The sequence below is a fragment of the Scleropages formosus genome, chromosome 18 (genome assembly GCF_900964775.1).
Source record: "Scleropages formosus chromosome 18, fSclFor1.1, whole genome shotgun sequence".
Classification (NCBI taxonomy): domain Eukaryota; kingdom Metazoa; phylum Chordata; class Actinopteri; order Osteoglossiformes; family Osteoglossidae; genus Scleropages; species Scleropages formosus.
Genome location: NC_041823.1, coordinates 6,422,292 through 6,442,360, shown reverse-complemented (window position 1 = coordinate 6,442,360; position 20,069 = coordinate 6,422,292). Strand labels below are relative to the sequence as shown.

At 43.6% G+C, this 20,069-nt stretch overlaps 1 protein-coding gene across 3 annotated transcripts in view; it reads right to left on the bottom strand.

The window, feature by feature from the left end:
• Positions 1–20,069, bottom strand: part of rims2a (regulating synaptic membrane exocytosis 2a) — a 182,905-nt gene that overhangs the window by 78,861 nt on the left and 83,975 nt on the right. For 2 of the 3 annotated variants that reach the window (XM_018763027.2, XM_018763028.2), the window contains exons 6-12: positions 9,025–9,236; positions 6,617–6,736; positions 5,784–5,883; positions 5,520–5,643; positions 5,082–5,128; positions 4,736–4,848; positions 2,783–2,830 (exon numbers count right to left, since the gene is read on the bottom strand). In XM_018763027.2, the coding sequence (XP_018618543.2) occupies positions 2,783–2,830; positions 4,736–4,848; positions 5,082–5,128; positions 5,520–5,643; positions 5,784–5,883; positions 6,617–6,736; positions 9,025–9,236 (764 nt within the window). The remainder of the gene's footprint in view (positions 1–2,782; positions 2,831–4,735; positions 4,849–5,081; positions 5,129–5,519; positions 5,644–5,783; positions 5,884–6,616; positions 6,737–9,024; positions 9,237–20,069) is intronic. The other variant, XM_029259821.1, reaches the window with a different exon arrangement.

Here is a 20,069-nt window from a genome sequence, read left to right as displayed (position 1 = left end):
GTATGGGTGTGTGGGAGGGTAGAGGGTGGTTTTTCACCCTGCAGATTCTTATGGCCACCCTCCACCACAGTCCCCACCCCCCACCCAGATCTCGCAAACCCAGCCCCAGCTGTTCTGTATAGACTACCTGCCATATCCAGAGCTCAGATAGAGCCAGAGGAAGAGTAAAGATCAAGAGAGGAAGCAGAGAGGCCCATGAGCTTTTGTTTCAGTAAACCATCAATCCAGGAAATGTTCTATTCCCACCAGTCCGCAAAGCTGATCATGTATTTACTGAAACAAAAAGATCAGTGAATGTCTCAGCTGCTCGGGGACGTCACAATGAACACACTGTAGAGCAAACGAGAATAACAGATAACACCTGTAAACAGTTATCAATCATGCTACATCGACTGGCCAGGTAGACGGGGTGGGGATGGTATGGTCAAAACACGAAGTCACTTAGAAGTCTGACAGTGGACTTAGAGAGAAGGGGAGCGATACCGACTTCTACAGTGACATCGCCCATACTTACTGGTACCTCAACGGGGGGTTGGGGTGGGGTGTGTCCTTAGCTCTTTGTCTGAGCTGTCACTACAAGGCCATCCAATTCCCAAAAGCATGCAGTAGGGCAACGGGAAGCATTCGATACATACTATGGCAAAGTAGGCAACGTTCAACATCATGCATGAAGGTGAGGAAGGAATGCGGGCAAACACCACACCGTACCACAGTTCACCCTGGAAGACGTGCAGGATTGTCGCTGTACGGTATGTATGATGAACTTGGAATCCAAGAGCCGAGTCTATTTTTGCCGACGGAAGTCTACAGAGAGACGATGTTGCCATCACTTTCGCTTTGGAGAATGACTAAACTGACTAAGGAGACCCAGAGTCCAGGCAAATTCCCATGACCGCCACCAAGGACGCCAGCAGTCTGTACATTTACGCAACAAATTCTACTTCATGTTTTGTTTAGAAAAAATTTATTTCTGCGTTATTTACTACGTAATTATGGGTCACTTGTCTGATTTTGCATAGCAAATGCGTAGCTGTGATGGGACGGGAGGAAGAGGGGCAACCGTGCTCAGCACCTTCATTTCTGATTTGTAGGTGGTGTCCGAAGGATTACAAAGCAAAACTGAGCTCAGCTGCTGAGCAGATGTAGAATGAAGCAGCGGTGCGGTTTTGAGGGGCCAGATGCGCTAAGGGTGTCTCTAGTGGCATGCTGGCATCATGCACGAACCATTCTATTTCCCACAATGCCCCTGTGCTCGATGTCTGGGTCCTCGCCTCACGCTGCTGTGTTTATGATGGACGTATTGACCGCACAGGAGTGGTCTGGAGGAAAAGCGGCTTCTCCGGAATATTCTTTGGCAAACGACAAGCTCCAAACGGGAGGCACCGCAAGGCAGACCCATTATCGGAGCGAATGCCACATCGGTCGACCATATTTTCCTTTTTCATCCATACAAGTGAATGTCCCTTAACTGAACAATGTCTTTAACATTACAGATGGCAGAGCTCTGGCTGCACCTCACCATGATACTTGCGGCCATCTATGACGGCGTTCCAACCCTCAACTCCAGCGAACGACTAACAGCATTGAAATGTCACTTTCCTTCATAGCCTACAAACCTTACAGTGCTGCTTGAAAGTATGTGAACCTCTTGTGTCCCTTAGTTTTACTGGTTGTAAATGGTTATTTAATGAAAAGCTGTGTTTCCCATCTTACATAACAGGTGTGTAATGACCAGGTCCATACGTTGCTTTGGAAGAAATGATGTGTGTAGCAGAAACTAAAAAAAAGTGAAGCCCAAGTTACATTGGTTAAACCAAGTAGCTATGTAAAATCGGGTGTGTAAATCATAATTTATGAATTTATTGGTTCATTTTAAGATTTAACATTTAGATTTTCCAAATTTATCTTAATATTTAATATAAGGACAATGACCATCCCTATAGGGTTCAAATATTTTCGAGCAGCATTGTATTTAGCCATGTAAAGACCGAAATGCTGAAATGAAAAGGCGCCGTTTCAAAATTTTTGCCGTGGTCAACGATAAACCAACGGAGCCACGGCGCACAGAGCAGCCCAGGCCCAACAGGCCTTCGATAAGCAAAATGCTGAGAAATGCTACTGCGATAGAAAGGCTTCCTAATATCAGTAACTTCCTCCGATATGGCTTATTAAGCCCGAATATCGGCTTTCTGTGTGGTGTGCCACTGAAGGGGGCGGCGCGGAGGAAGGTTCGACCATATCGAAGCAAACAAAATCTGCTATGCAAACATGTTGCATGTTATGGAAAAGCACTGTTTTTGTCCCAGGAAAATCGACAAAATGTGAGAATGTTTAAAGAAACAAAATCCTTCATGGCCACTTAAAAAAAAAATTAATGTTTGTTCATTTTTTTAATGAGAAAAAACACAGCATTTTCGATATGGGTAACAGCTAAGTCTTGGGAAACCGGGTCATATTGCACATGGATTTCGTTCGGCCATGAATGAACGTCTCTTTAAACCGCACTGATCAGGTCTGTTTTTCATGCAGATTCTTCAAGGCTCCTGGCTACATGACGTGAACGTGTTGAACAAGAACAGTAACAATGGCAAAAAAAAAAAAAAAAAAGCACAATAGTTTAAAAAAAGCTTCAAAAATTCAAAGGGGAAACACTGAATGCTGCCATTTTCCTGCTATGCATTTTGCAAAGAAAATTAAAAAAAAGTATTGAAAACAAAAGACATGAAGAGGAATGGAAAAGAGAGCAAACGGAGTGGGCTGTCGGTGAGACAAGCGCTATTACCTGCACCCTAGGAACAAAAGGCCTGGTTCTTCTACTAAGGCTTTGGCTCTGGGTAAGCAAAATTAAACAACAAAGAAAAAAACGCAATAAAACTAAATCGAAATGACCAAAACCACAATCAAACACACATACGCACAACACAGGCCTGGGGGAGATTTAGTCTGATGCTGCCGTTTATCAGCTCTTTTTTTTTTTCTATGTTTTTTGTTGAGTGACTATGTGGACAAACCAGGAACTGAATCCCACATTCAAAAAGCACCATCTATTCATATATTCTTGCTGATTTTTACACTCTGTGCTGTGAAAGTTCAGTTTTTTCTGATTGTCTCTGACCTCAGTGACTGAGATCCATCCAGGGCTCCCAGTCAGTGTGATGGAGATCCACCCAGGGCTCTAAGCCTCTGTTACTGAGACCCATCCAGAGCTCGAAGCTTCTGTGACGGAGACCCACTGAAGACTCCAGGCCACTATGACCGAGATCCAAGGCTCCAAGCCTCTGAGGATGAGATCCCCCCAGTTTCCATCCTGGGTGCCTTCTGCCCAGCTGTCGGGTGTATAAAGTGGGTGATATCCAGAGGCGAGAGGCACCTAGTGGCCGTCTAGACTAAATCTCCCTCCAATGGAATAAAACAACCGAAAATTAAGGCCGAATACATCAAAGCTCCTCTGCAACGCAAGTTACGTTTTCAGAAGAAATGAGCTCGCAGCGCTCAAACAGATCTGCCGAGAGGCAGAAACACCCCCCTCCCCCGCCCGTCTCCTACAGAACAAAGTGGAACAAAACTGCCTTTGGTAAGAACATTTTTATAAGAACGAAAAAATAAACAGCCTGAATCACAAGGACGTTGCATTGTTACGCTGATGACCTCATGCTTCTGTCTTCACAGTGACTTCATGGGGACTTCTTGTGCATTTAACTCGTTCTCCTAGAGTCCGCATCACTGTTCCGTTCCAGTTTCCAGTAATCTACGTAAGCTGAAGTTTCCACAGAGCGCAAATCTTTTTTTTCTAATGTCGGGCGGATATTTTAGAGGAGCTTTTCACTGACAGACCGCCTCGGCTTCTACTTCGCCTCATTTGCTCTTTGGTTTCAAAACTGAATTCAACCCACGTTTGTCTCGCAGAACCGCTTCCAAAGCACCTTCCCCCAAGGGCGTATTTTACTGTATACAATGAAGTACATGGAGGCTCGGGGTAACTAGATATATCCTCCTGCGCTGGGCTGGCCTGGATCCAGCTGAGTGGGTCTTGCAGTATGGAGGGAGTCCAGGGCCTTATCCATCATGGTCATGTCAGCACTGCTCTTCCTTCAAATGTTTGCCAGCACTGGAGCGAGTTGGAAAACATCCGGGATTCCGGCAAAGAGCAGCCTGTCGTTGGGTCCCGATGGCACGAAGCGCTCTGACTTCCCCTGGCATCATGCAGAGGAGCACCTCCCCCTTCATCAGGGGAATTTAGTTCTTAATTTAAAACTATGACACAAGAATCACAGCAAAAATAATGAGCATGCTGGATTCAAAGGAATTATATTGAAATCATGCTGGAAATAACTACTAGTTATGATTCCTAAGTATCCTAATCAATAGTTCTATCTGCTGTCTCATACCTGAGAGAAAAATTACGTTGCCCGCTTCAGTCGTGTGTCGATTTCTAATACGCTCACTGCTTTTGGTCCAACGCTTGTAAAAGATGCCACAGGGGACAAAGTCTCTGAATAAACTGTTTCTTTGAATTTTTAGCACAGGGCCAGTAAATTATTATTGCCACAGTCATTAAACAGTCTTTAAATCTCTAACAGGAATCAAGACAGAAGTCTTTATTCAAAGCAGTCTTTATACCACTGACCCACAACCCCGGTCCCCCAATACTGGTAATCGGAGCGATTCCTTCCAACACCATTTGGGGCAAATGAGCAGCAGGCCGTGAGCAGAGAGGTGCCTGCCGGGTACTTACTGAGAGCTGTCCAGACAGGTACTGGGGGGCATCTCGTAGCAACCCAGGGCTCATGGGGGATGTGACCGAGATGGATGGGCGCTCCATCTTCTGGGACTCAAAGGAACTCGAACCTATGGAGGACAAGAGCGTGCGTGAAAGGGAGAAGACAAGAGTGAATGAGTTGGACCAAACAAGAGCCAGGGATCCGAAAACGTCGGCCTAGACGAGCGTGAGAAATTCAAAAGGCACCACAGAGTTCCACATCATGGCGATCGCCAAACATCACTTGAAATCGTTTTACAGCTGTTTATAACTACTTTGATCGCTGTTTTGTAATAATTACATACTAGTAACAGGTACTCACTTGATTCCAGTTGTGCGTGTGTGCTATCTGGTATCCGAGGAATATCCCTGAAAAGAAAAGTGGGCGTGGCCTTCTTAGTTGAGGTTGTACTGTGTTTTAATGACCCCCAAACACCCTGTTTGCTTTACATCTCTGATCAGCTTCCTTCACGCTGCAGAGCTGGTCAGACATACAAAAGAATGAAGCACAGCTTCCTGGGAACCACCCAAGCCTTAAGCTCCTCTTCCACCTTAGAAATCATCCTGGAAACAGCAGGTACCAAAGAGACTTGGATTTGTGACAAAGAATTAGATGAAAGCTCAGAACAGGTCATATTATTGTACCCTTGAGGGAGGTGTGTAACTGAAAATACCAGGTCTCTAAGTGTAAATCCTGCAAGCTGCGCGCATTGCTAATGATGAAGGTGTCCGCTAACCGGCTACAGAGATGGTGACTTACCCAATGGGCCGCGACACCACCAGCTCCACCTGGGGTTCTGGCTTAGACTCTAAAATGATATTGTAAACTTCTTTAAATGTAGCTCCCTGCAAAAGCCTCCCATTCCACTCAAGGACCTGATCACCTGGGGGACGGCAGAGATACAACATGACAACTCTGGAAGATGGAGGCAGATTTAAACTCCATCCTAACAATCACAGATTCATAAAGAATAGTCAAATGTAAAGCGGGGCGTGTGATTACAGTGCAAAATGAGGGCGATACCTGGCCGAAGGTGTCCAACAGTGTCTGCTAGACTTCCTTTCTTCACTTTCGTGATGAAAGCGCAAAGTCTACCAGATTCTGTCATCTTCCCTCCAACCACCTGTAAAAAAAAAAGTGAACATCTATAAGAGCATTCGAAGTACGTAATGCCCTCTGCATATCACTGCAAACAGTTTATGGACATAATAAACAAAAATCACAATCTCCTCCATTATGACATATGGTTATGGGTGCAGAACAGCCTTGCAATATTAGTATTTTTACACTTTAGCAGAGTGAATTAATTCCACAAGTGCTTATGCAAAGATACAAAAAATGACTTTTTTTAAAACTTTTAAAATGTACAATTCATCTTGCCAAGTTTCTGGGGAACTGTCCTTGGTGCTGAACATTGAGCAGCATATAACCACATTTCAAACATGCACACCTATACCCTGAGGTTTCCTTCAGTTTTATTCCGGCAAAATCCCGATTTGTCACAATCGAATCAAACTAAATGTCCACCTCAGAGAGCGTCTCTTAGATGACATGCCTTTACTGACAGGTGTCTGGAAAACATAGAGATGGACCAGCAGCCACTATACAGACACAAAGCAGCCCATTCGTGAAATTTATTCCAGCAGTAATGAGTGTGCCATGATCCCACGCACATTCTTCTCTTACTGCAGTCCTGGGACATTTAAACATGCAGGCAGAGTTTTTTTGGGGTTTTCACTGTTTGTTTTGGCAAATGTTCTTGTCTTCAGTAGTTTTTCTGAACACACGTGTTGCGGTTGCGTGATGCGGCTTCGTTCGGCTCTCGCCGGGCCGCGCGCGCCGATCTGGGGGCTCACCTTCAGGCCCAGCAGTGCTCCCGAGTCTGCCGGCACACTGCCATCCTTCATCCGCTTGTTGAGTAAAATCCGCCCGATGAGGCGGTCCCCGTCTTTGGACGGCTGCCACGTGACCGGGTGCTGCGGGGTCAAAGGCACAGCACAGCTCATGTTTTATAGCACGTATGCCCGAGCTCGCACGTTTAGGAGCAAACAAACGGAATAGTGGGGTGGGGGTGCGGGTGAGGGGTCTGTTTGCCATACCAATGTACATAGAGATCTGACAAACTCTTCACATGTATTATTTGAATTTTTAAATCGCATCCTATGAATGAACTGTTGAATCTTTCCCATAACATGTTTCAGAATACCTAAGCGGCCTGCGTAATTTCACTGGCTTCTGTGTTATAACGTCTTTCATAACGGATTTGATAAAACACATGATATCAGGATATAAAATATCACGACTATCATATGCTACATTCTTCGGTTTGGAGGAAAAACTAATAATTATATATTAATGTATGCAATATTTAAAGCTACAAAATAAAAAACTGCTGATGATATGCTGGAACTGCAATCAAAATTGCTAATTTTCTCAGTTTCATTTGCTTTGTAATAAACTTCTGGATGACAGAAAGTTTAAACTAGTAAAAATTTTATAGGAGAAAAATGCTTCCGAGCCCATTGAAGGTGTATTTAAACAAAAAAATTTTGCATGCTGTGAAAGGCTTGGGCCATAACCTATAATATGGCGTGGTACTGAAATTAACCCTTGGTGTAATGCATAGCGGGCATCTATTATCATACCTGGATTATGATCACCGAGAGTAATAAGAGGCGTCTGTCTGTGACACCTAAAAAGGCTCAGGAACTGGAAACTCTAAAACCACTATTTTCAGTCATCCATGGATCTCAGCGAAAGAACAAAAATTTAAGTGATAGGAAACTATTTTTTATCTTAATAGAAGCTCTGATTATGAATGGTATTTGCAAAAAAAATAACATTAGTGGATAATAATAATATTAATAATAATATGGTTAACAAGGTGATAGAAGTTCTAAAAGTGCATTTCACTGGGCAAAATTACACCTTTGGGAAAAACTAATTTATGATGCTGTTATAAATATGCAATTTTAATCATGGTATTTTAAAATTATTTATAAATCAGACTAGCCATTATGGCTGCAGACACATTGAACTAGAAGATGTGTTTTGAATATGAAGCTGTCTATAACAGTGAAAGTGAATTAACATACTGTACATATTTAATGAGAACAGAGGGGTTTTTCACACATCTTTATTAGATCATAAGGGCCTCATTTTGCTCTATTGATCAGCATCAGATCCTGATTTTTCATCTAAAAGATGGAGTACAGGGAACTAAGCACCGCAAAAGAAAACATTCTGCTTTGGAGCATTGTTTATGAGAGTACTGTGGGAAATGTTAGTTAACGTTTGGTAAACGTTTAAGAAAACACATGTGCATCATCCAACGGACTCCAGAGTTTGTGTCACTATGGCAACGCGTATGGCAGAACAGGCGTGGCATGCAACAGTCCATGCAGAAGTGAGCAAGCAAACAGGAGCTCCCCGAGTAACCCCAGTCTGTTCCACGGCTCCTGCGTGGAAAAGTTCACAAGCAGATGGAAAAGTAATGAATAAAACGGCAGAACCGATTCATAAAAGCAGTAAAACAAAGAACTTAAAAAGAACACTAGAGACTTTGCAAAAAAAAAAAAAAAAAACGGCCACGGAAAACAGGAAATCAAAGTCACGGACACGACAGTGGAAGGGAAAAAAGAAAAACATAACTGTAGTCTGTGCAAAACAAATCCAATCTTCCCTTGCAAGTGTGCTTTGTTCTCATTTAGATTTGAACCGGGTGGCGGTTTTAGGGAACGACTTGAGTAGGGGTGTGGGGGGGGGGGGGTTTAACAGTGAGGGACATCAGCCCAGGTGAGAAGTATCCCGGAAGCACTCAAGAAGTCAACTACATGGCAACAACACAAAATACTGAGAGAGATTAACATGCAGCAGAAGGACCCCACATCCCTGTGTGCCAAGAACAAAACATACATGGCTATGTTATTTTTTCATATTTTTGTTTGTCTGTTTGTCTGTTTGTTTGGTTGTTTGTTTTTCTGAACAGATTGCTGCCAGAGTGCGAACAGCAAAGCAAGCAAGAGGGCTCCCGATCTCTGCTTCGGCAGCGCCCCGCGGGGAGCTGCCGAAAAACACGACCCCCGAAAACAACCGGAAGCTCAAAAGAAAAATGAAATAACGAAAAACAAAACAAAGGAATAGATAAATAAACATCTCACCTATTTACAATTAGTGACAGAGAGCAAACAAAGACCAGATGAGTAGATAAACGGAAAAGAAAGAAAGGAAACGAAACAAAAGGCAGGCCAGATGGTCCAAGTACCTTCTCACTATGGCTATGCTCCTCGTTTAGGGTTGTGCTACTGCACGTATCAACGCCAGAGTCTTTAACTTGGGGTTCGCACAATTCCAAGTCCTCTTCGAACGAATGGCCCCCAAAGCGCACCATTTTCTTTTGCCTCTCAGATAAGGCGTAAGTCGGGTCCGACAAAAACGCCTGCTCAATAGTTTTTCTTTTTCCCCTTTGACTGCCCCCTACAGGTGTGGGACAAAACAAAGAAAGAAAACAGAAAACATGCAGAAGTGTAAACAAAACAAAGGAAACATGAAATGACAAAAGGACTCCGGAAGAGCAGGACTCCGCATGTCTCACCAAAGACATAGGGGAGGCCTCGCTGTGCCACGGAGCGTGGTCCCACCAGTGGCCATCCATGTCTCCTGCGGGAGCCGGACACACAAGAGAGGACAGCAGAGGGCAGGTGAGGAGGACGGGACGGGACGGGGAGACGGAGAGAAGGAGGCGGACTAGAACGTGGACAAAAAGACAGACGGAGAGGTGGACGGGAAGACAGACAGGCGGACACGCCCACTCGCACCGATACGCACGCATACACACCATTGTCCCATCCACACGCAGCCGTCAAGCAAACAAGAACCCGTCTAAGTTTCTTCTAAAAGCCACAATAAGGCAAACTGGAGCAGGTGGACCGAACGAATGGGACTTTTACATTTATTTATCTATCAGACGCTTTTCTCCAAAGCGACTTCCAATGAACTCTATGTAGTGATATCAGCGCACACACCTTATTCACCGCGGTGACTTACACTGCTAGATACACTACTTACACTGGGTCATTCATCCATACATCAGAGGAACCTGAACAGCATGTCTTTGGAGCGTGAGAGGAAACCAGAGCACCTGGAGGAAACCCATGCAGACTCCACACAGACTGAGCAGGGATCGAACCCACGTCCTCTCGCACCACAGCAGCGCTGCTCGCTGTTCCACACCCTTTTCTCAGCAATCAGCTATATTTATATTAACAAATTAAAGAACAAATGACAATGAATTAAAGTAAACAACTACAGTAAAGGTCAGGGTAATACATCATTGAGGAGGCACGGCAGCCCAGCTGTAAACGGTAAACTCCAGAATAAAAACAGCCAGCAACACTGAGCTACTATATTGACCAAATGAGAGAATGCAATATATAATAATGTATAATAAATATACAAGTAGAACAGAATAATAACACAGTTCTGTGCCGCTCTAGAGGGAATCTCTTAAAAAGTTTTCTGTCTCTTAAAACTAAAAATACAGGGTGATTCACAAAGAATAAAACTCTTTCAGAAATGTATTACCCAGTCATTAAGTATCGCATGAACACGGAGGATAAAACCAATTTGCACAGGAAAATCGAGAAAAAAAATCAAGCGCGGCTCTACAACGTGCTGCAAACTACACGTTCATTTGATACCTGCAATTTTTTTTTTTATCACCTCCTATTTCATTGTGCCGTTTCTAAGCACAACTAGGCCGTCAAAGAACAAAAAGAAAACCCAACCGCTCCGAGCGGGTCGTTACAGTAAATGGCCGAAACGCCTTCTTTAGAAAAAAAATCGCATCCTTGTAGAGGTCTTTCTAGAATATTCATAATCGAAATGATTCGCATTAGTGAGTCTCAGAAGGAGTGAGCGAATTTTGAGCTGTCGCGTCTTTAAATAGCCAGACGTCCGGAGAGACGCCCTCCTACGCCGGTCGCGCGAAGGACCGCAGGCTCGGATCATCACGCAAATTATGGTAATTATTGTTGGTCCTAAGTGCTCCATCTGCGGGAGAGGAAGCGTCGCCCGGCCCTTTTTCCATCCCCGACCCGTTTAAATGAGCGCGACGGAGACGGTGCGTTTAGAGCGGCGCCATCGCCGGGCCGACCGAGGCAGCCGCGCAGGCCAGCGGCTGGTTGAGACTCGCACCGAGCGCCAGTTCATTTCCTGCACGGCTCACTGTATAAACAGGATCTCAGAGCCGCCGGAGAGCAGGGGATCAATAGAGGCCAAGTCCCTGGGCGAGATCCCGACCCGATCGCTGTAAACACTCATTTCTCACCTCTTACTTCAACAATGGAGGATGGCAGGTGTCGGGGACCATTAGAGACAAGAGGGCCTCCGTTATAAAGGAGCCTTCGGTGGGCAGGCGGAGGAATCGGAGGGTCTTCTCAACATACGGCGCCCTCGGGATCTACAGAGTCTGACGGAGGAGCGAGAAAGCAGCGGCGAGGGCAAAATGGGCTCCGCTATTGCGCATCCTTCACGACAAAGATTACATCGCGAGTCACCAAGTCCACCGAAAGCTTCGCTTTGGTTAAGGGACCTAATGTTGCTCCTCAAATGAAAAAAAGATTAATATTCCATTAGAGGGTCGACTGAAAAATGTTGAGATGCGGGGCCCTGTGCTATCTTACTTTGAAAACCTGCAGATCCTTCTCTCACACTAAGTGAGATTTTTTTCTAATGCCATCATCAATGCCTTAAATGTCTTTTGTCTTGACGAAACAGGACGCTTCCTTCGTAGTGCTGCATTCTTTTTGTTTTTTGCACAGCGGAAAGTTAAAAAAAAAAAAAAAAGGAAGAAACTGCAGGGAATATCTATCTTACATCACTTATATGTGTTTTCCCTAATAAAAATAGATTTAAAATTAGAGTAAAAAGGAAGTAACACCCCCAAAACGCGTTATTATCAAACTGACATGTTAGATAGTCAACTTTACAGTGATTTACCTATTTATAAACCAGCTTATTCTTACTGGGCCAGTTCGGGGTAAGTACCTTGACTGAAGGTACAACAGCACAAGCAGGGCTTTGAACCCAGGACCTTCAGATTGCAAGGCAAAAAAATATTAGTGTAGCTGCTGTATGTGATTTCAAAGCAGATCATTCATTCCACCCAAAATTAAGATGGAACAGAAATTACACCGTTAACACCTTGTGTGTAACATTTATAACATTTTCTCACAACTTAACAGAAACAATCATAAATTCCGCTCACTTCATATTTGATTTCTAAGCAGCAGTAAAACTAACTCCCAAATGTTCCGGCATTAATAGTCATCACCTTCATCATTTATATTTCACCACCTCCCAACCAAATGGATTTTTCTAGAAATTCACGAGCGCAGCTGTGCTGCGACTGAGTCTACCGTTACCGCACTCCGTTGACATACATTACCACCAATTTTACGTGAAATTCGCAGCAACCCAAGCCTATCGGGAGGTGGGAAAATTAGCAGGTGCGTTGAGTACAAGTGTTCTTTCTTACATTTTGAAATTCAGCGTGGAACACGCTGCCGCACGGGTTTAGGTGGAAAACATAGGTAGGTGTGTGTGTGTGTGTGTGTGTGTGTGTGTGTGTGTGTGTGTGTGTGTGTGTGTATGTATTAGGGTTTCTCTAACATGGAACTACGTTCATTCTTACAAGACCTTTCTATTAACTTATGTGCCATCTTCTTTTGTTTTACATTCTGAGAATATAATGTTATTTTTCCTACTGATATGGTAAAAATCATCCTCCAGCGTTGTGTCCATCAGAGGAGCATCAGAGGGTTTTCGTTACAGTTATAAACTAGAGGAAAGTTTATAGCTGTGGGGCACCAGGTGGCGTTGTGGTTAGAGCTGCTATGTTGCACTCAAAGGATCCAGGTTCGAATCCCATCTTCTGCTATAGCATCCTTGAGTAATGGACTGACCCTGAATTGACACAGTAAAAATTACCTTACTGTACAAATGAGTTATTCACTCTAAGTGTACAAATTTAACATTGGAAATCTAACACGGTAAGGAGCAAGGTACTTACCCTGCATTGATAGAATAAAAATTAGCAAGCTATATAACCAGTAAAAAAATTCGGACAGCTGGTAGTGTAGTGGTTAGAGCTGCTGCCTTTGGACCCAAATATTGAAGGACCCCCCCTTCCAGCTGTAGTACCACTGAGCAAGGTATATATCCTAAATTGCTCCAGTAAATTACCCGGCTGTATAAACAGGTAAATTGCTGTTAGTAGATTAACACTGTAAGTTGCTTTACAGAAAAGCATTAGCTAAATGAGTAGTTTACATTTATTTACTCAATAGGCACTTTTTCTCCAAAGTGACTTCCAATGAACTCTATGTAGTGTTACGAGCCCACACACCTTATTCACCAAGGTGACTTACACTGCTAGATACACTGCTTACACTGGGTCACTCATCCATACATCAGTGGAACACACACACTCTCTCTGTCACTCACACACTATGGGGGAACCTGAACAGCGTGTCTTTGGAGTGTGGGAGGAAACCAGAGCACCCGGAGGAAACCCACGCAGACACAGGGAGAACGTGCAAACTCCACACAGACGGATCGAACCCACGTCCTCTCACACCACCCAGGCACTGTGAGACAGCAGCGCTACTCGCTGTGCCACCCAAACTACTTTAACTGACATCACTACTTGAGAGCAATGAAAGGCAGGAGGGGAAAAATAAGTGTAGTCTCTGGTGCCCGTGTGGTTCGGGGGAAAGGGAGAGAAAAACACAGGTCTACAGAGAGAGAGAGAGAGAGACCTTGAGAAACTCCCTGTCCTGCTGGGCGAGGAGCGACAAACGCCAAAGTTGGCAGCCAAATTTGTGTTTTCTTGCCAGAAGCCAAGGGACAGAGTGTGACACACACACACACACACACACACACACACACACACACACACACACACACACACACACACAGGTCAGCACTCCCCCATCAGCTTGAGGGAAATGAGCGAAAAAATCCGCACAACGTATAAGCACAGCAAAATAGAAAACCTATAAACAACACAGTCTATAAAAAATGTCCTTTGTCACTCTCTACAACAACAATTAAATTTATAATGCAGCTCATCTAAGTAATCACTGATCCAGTTGGGTTACGCTCTTCTCCGAAACAGGGCGTACCGTTGAACTGCTTAAAGCATCTCACCCATTCGTACAGCTAAGTTTTATTGTACCAATTCAGGGTATGTACCTCAATCAAGTGTATCACAGCAGGAAAAGGGATTCAAACCCAGGTCCTTCATGTGCAAAGCAGCAGCTTTAATCAAAACACCACCTGCTGAGATATATACACTCTTAATTGCATGCTTGTGTGTCTGTGTGTGTGACTGCCCTGCGATGGACTGGTGTGCCACCCAAGGTATATCCGGCCTACTGCCCTGTGTTTCTAGGATAGGCTCTGGACCACCGCGGCCCTGCATTGGATATGTGGCTATTGATAACGGAGGGATGAAAAATGAGTCACAGTCAGTTTTGCTGTAATACCCGTTTTAATCATATTGTATGAATATGATGAATAAACAGCTGAGTGCAGTTTACACAATGCAATGTTTTACGAGTGCAAATTTGGGAATATCCTGATTCCATTCCGAACTCAAAAACACGCATTTTTCTTTATCAGCTGTTTTACAGTGAAACACGCCTGGCCACCATGATAAAAGTGTAAAGAAGCGCTGCGGTGGTCAAGGCTCTAACACTATAACAGAAGACTACGCAAAGCACGCAGTAATTAACGTAAATGTATTTCATGTAAAATAATGTACGTAAATGTGTGTGCATCTCAAAAAAAAAGTAGCAAGGTGATCGGGAACCGTCGATATTCTGAGTTTTGTGCAGCCACTCGCGTGATGAACATTGGTTCATATCGTGGAAAGTAACGAACTAACTGTACTTAAGAATCACACGTCCGCATCTAAGTGTCTCTTTCTCCTAATGTAACACATTGCATTTTCTATGAGATGTACGTCGCTTTGGAGAAAAGTGCCTGCTAAATAAATAAATGGAAATGTAAATAAATGCAAAGCGCAACAAAAGTGTTACAAAGAACATTATTAAAAGCAAAGGATGAAATAGCTTTTTCTCATTATTTTCATGAACTTTACCATTTAGTTATATTTATTCATTTAACTGACGCTTTTCTTCAAAGCATGTTATATTATTGACCCATTTTCACAGCTGGGTAGTTTTACTAGAGTAATTCAGGGTAAGGGCATTAATCACGGCTGCTACAGCAGGAAGTGAGATTCAAACTGACAAACTAAAAGCAACGGCTCTAACTACTACAGTACCGCAGATTATGTTTTCAGTAAGTCTTCACACTCTTATAATTTATTTTGGGTGAGCTGTGAGTTTTTACTGGGTGAAAATTACTGCGTTTCATGTGCTATGTCCCAAACCCCATTTTTCCCACCAAAACTGTTATTTTCATTACATAAATTCACGTAACATGATGTTTCGCGGGACACAGCTATGACGTTATTGCAGACCAGACTGTAGTGGAGGAGCTGGAGAAAAATTATTGCCAATTTCCATTTATTTATCTAGCAGACACTTTTCTCCAAAGCGACTTCCAATGAACTCTATGTAGTGTCATCAGCCCACATACCTTATTCACCACGGTGACTTACACTGCTAGATACACTACTTAAATGTGTTACTCATCTATAAATCAGTGGAACACACACATTTTCTCTGTCGCTCACACAATATAGGTGAAGCTGAACAGCATCTCTTTGGACTGTGGGAGGAAACCAGAGCACCTGGAGGAAACCCATACAGACACGGGGAGAACATGCAAACTCCAGACAGACTGAGCGGGAATCGAACCTATGTCCTCTCACACCATCCAGATGCCGTGAGACAGCCGAGCTACTTGCTGTGCCACTAGGCGTGAAATGGGGACGAGGAAGTGAGCCGGACACAGGAAACGAGCGTCTCTGAGAGGCCCTTTGGAGGAACGTGGTGACAGTGGCAAATGGCCCGTTCTGCAGGCGGCTTCTCCCTAATGAAGGCCAACAGCTGAGCAAGAGCGCTTAGCCAGCGGAGTTAATTGCGGCACCGCGAGCATCCGGGTCGGAAGGCACGGGCGAGAATCCTCTCAGGACGCACAGGTACTGTGAGCAAGGTACAGCGGCCGCAGAGGGAACGCCTATTTAAGGCCACTTGGTTCATTAAGGCTTTGGAAGTCATTATGGTCTCGTAGCGGGACAGAGTGGCCAGTTCTGGTCCCGGTAATTCAGGTCGCGGTACCGGAGGGGAACTGGTGTTTCTGCTTTGGGGTCAGCAGGTTGCAAGGGGGCTTAACCTCATCACCATTAATAGACTCCAGCTCCTGCTGTTGGACCCTTGAGCGAGGTACTTACCCTGGATTGCTCTGGTTAAAAAAAAAAAAAAAAAAAAAAAGGCCACCACTGATGCAGTAATAGCTACCCAGCTGTACTGTATAAATAGGTAAACAATTGCAAAGCTACACACCCAACGTTGCAATTTGCCTTGAACAAGGGTGTCAGATAAATAACAGTTAATAATAGCACTTTATTTCAAGCCGCTACATTTATAGAGTGCTTAATTAACTGTCTGATTGATTGATCGATTGACTGTGGTGGGGAAAATTCTGTTTCCCAGAACACTTGCATTTATTCATTATTTTTTTTAAACTAGGATTTAGCCCTAAATTAAGCACAAAATGCAGAGAACCTTTTCCTCAGCTAAACTGTGGGCGTCAACAGACAACAACCAAATCTAATTATACCTGTAACCGTGAACCAGAACAGATCTTTAAACACACCGAACAACTGACAACTTCAACAGCTTTATTATATACCATATAAATTCCATAAATAAAGCTGTGATAATGTAATTAGGTGATTTCTGAGTTAATAACAGGACACAATGACACTAACAAAGATAAAAACTGCTAGTTAACAGGAGCAGCAGGTGACGTGATGCATAAAGCCGTAAACCTGGGGCAGCAGATGGCGTTTCCATGAAGGACACACACTTTTAATCTAAGAGACAACATTCACTCCTCCTTCACCCAGGAACTGCAATAGTAAATTATCCACCTTCACGAGCGGGTAAAATTGTTACCGAGTTTGAAAATGTTGACTAATAATACCAAAAATCTAAATTAAATTATTAAATTATTACTGTTAAAATCAAAATAAAGGCCCTCTCGACTTACACTTGACTTGTTAAAATAGTGTAGGGTAAACACTGTAAATCAGTGAAATGCATCACACTTTGAAAAACAGCATCTAGAAAGTAAAAAAAAAAAAACAAAAAAAAATCATATAAGGCTGAAAAAAAGATTTGAGAAATCACACCTTCACCAGAGTGTGGACCATTTCAAGGAGGAGAATATTCAAGAACGGAGGCATGTAAAACCGTTGCAGAGAGAATCTGTTTGCAAGTGTCGAGGGACTGAAATGCACTTAAAATATGCCGTGTCCCTGTGGGCCTCTATGGTAAAATCCAGGTCACCTTTACATTCAGGTACCATGAGGAACATGCACTGATTCCAGCGAAACTTATACAGTTACTGCGATAAACCTACATACAGACATTTCAGACGAAGGCAGATCGAAACCCACGGAGTACGTGACTCCGAAGTCACTTTACCCACTGAGTCACAATAAATAAAAGCTTAATAATGCAAAATTCCACAGGCTCATTTATGGATTGCATTTTAAAAATAATCTCAGAAATAGCTTGAATAAATAAAAATATATTGCAGGACTTAATATTTCCGTTAATTTCTAGTTACAATGGAATTTAAGCTAGTTTAAATGACTTAAAATGAAAAAACGCAAATCGCTCCACCAACTCCTGTTCTATGCCAGTTGTGAAAAGATTTATCCAATAAACATGTGCAATGTTTGTAGTCTTGTTATTGATCACCCACACTGGCGAATACCAGACATGAGCTGTAAACACCATGGAAGCCCATTGGATTGAGCCGAACCCACCACAAATGGTTGCATCTCCATTCCTCTCACTGAAACGGGTCAAGGGTGGGAAAAGTGCCGGACGACACTTCCTCTCACACAGATGAAGCACTTAGGACCAACAATTACCATAATCAGTGTGATTATCCGAGCCTATGGTCTTCAGGCGACTGACGTAGAAGAGCGTCACTTTGGACGTTTCTGGCTATTTAAAGATACTCATGTTCTGTTTGAGTGCTCTTTACTGCCATCTATTGCTTTGGAGGATAAACAGCTCCTCTAACTGCAAAAAAAAAAAATCTTTAAAAAATAAATAAAAGAAGAGAAAATGCACTTTTGTGAGGAAAAAAAGAATAAAAGAAGAATTTGAGAAGAAGTGTTTTTTCGGTTTCTTTAAAAATCTGTAATTCCACTGTTGGGACCATGAGGAGCCAGTGTCCTCAAAAAAGAATAATTTATTTCTGTTGAAAAAAATAACAAAGAACATAATAAGGAATTTCTGACACATAATTAGCAGAGCAGTCATTTTTATGAGACATGGGATTTAGTTAGTTCTGAAAATTAATTTGTAATTTACAATAAAAAAAAATTTGTTATTATACTTACATATAATCATTACATGTACCAAAGACACTTGCATCAGTCTTTGAGCTGCACAAACCCACGTTCCTGGTTTGCTGTCTCCTCTAGAAAGTCATTTTCTTTACCCTGGATACGGGCTGTTAAGTTACCTATTCAGGGGAACACACGTTTAGCCTCAACCCACACAGCACATGCGAAAGTCAGCTGAACTACGCAGCCAAGCTCAGCGATAAATCAACGGCTCGCCGGGGGGGGGGGGCAGCTCTTCCGCTCGACCAGCACAGTGTGATGTGCTGTGATTTCGAACAGACACCCAGGGAAGGGTTTCTCGTTCAAATATTAAGGGAACCAGCTGTTGTAAAATTGCAAATAATGACTCATATTTACATTTTGCTGATGCTTTTCTCCAAAGTGACTTACAGTGTTAAGGTTACAGTTATTTACCCCATTTATACAGCTGGCTAATTTTACTGGAGCAACTTAGGGCAAGTACCTTGCTCAAGTGTACTACAGCCAGAGGCGGGGACTGAAGCCGTGACTTTTGGATCCAAAAGTAGTAGCTCTAACTACTACACTGCCAGCTGTCCCAGGAATGAGCAACTGAATAATATTTATTATTATTAATTCACTCATGGGGGGCATGGTGGGTTTGGCCGGGTCTAGGGTTTGAGTTCTGCTTGGGGTGCCTTGCAACGGACTGGCATCCCGTCCTGGGTGTGTCACCTCCCCCTCCAGCCCTGCGCCCTGTGTTGCCGGGTTAGGCTCCGGTTCACCGCGACCCTGCTCGGAACAAGCGATTTCAGCCAGTGTGTGTGTGTGTGTGTGTGTGTGTGTGTGTGTGTGTGTGTGTGTAATTCACTCATTGTTTGTTCATTTACCCAAAGCAACTTCCAATGCTCAGTTTGTGTAATATGCTTCTTATGATGATCTACCCATTTATACACCTGGGTAATTTTTACCGTATCAATATATGGTAAATACCTTGACCAAGAGTACTAGAGCAGGACCGGGGATTCAAAACTAGACTGCAAGACATTGACTCTAACCATTTTGCCCCCTGCCGCCTCTAGTGCCACCCTGATTTAGTAAAGCTCACTGGACATATTTAAGAAATAAAGAGTAAAACCTGCATAAGCTACATGACTTCCTTTACATGCAATGAAATGAATGAGACCTATAATACATGAGAAAAGCAAAAGCACTGTTGTAAATAAAAGCTTCCGGTCTGTAAAAGGAAAAAAAAAAAAAAAAATGAGGGGAGAAAAACAAACACAAAATGTGTTCGGTAATTAATTTAAACAAAGTTATAAAGGATAACGCTTATATTAATAAGAAGTTCAGTGATAATGCTGACTGTTCTCCCTGTTCCACAAGGAAAGCCCCTCTTGACATGTAGGCTTCCAGTCCAAACAGGGTGGGCTCGGTGCCAGTACAGTACTGCGTTACCTCCTGGTTTATTAACAGTGGCAACCACAAAATGGGCTCTGATCCACCACTCCGCCCTCCCCTCCCCTCCCCCCGCTGCCCGCGGCCCCCTTCCCTGCATGAGAGGCTGTGGCATTCAGGAGCAGGAAACTCATCACGGCGGTAAAGTGTGAGCATCAGCAGAGCGAGGCGCCGCGTGTCCGCAAACCGCTGATTCAGGCGCGCGCGGCCGGGCGGCGGCCGGAGCCCATCGCCAACGGGCCCTCCATCACCCTGACAACTCAATAAAAACC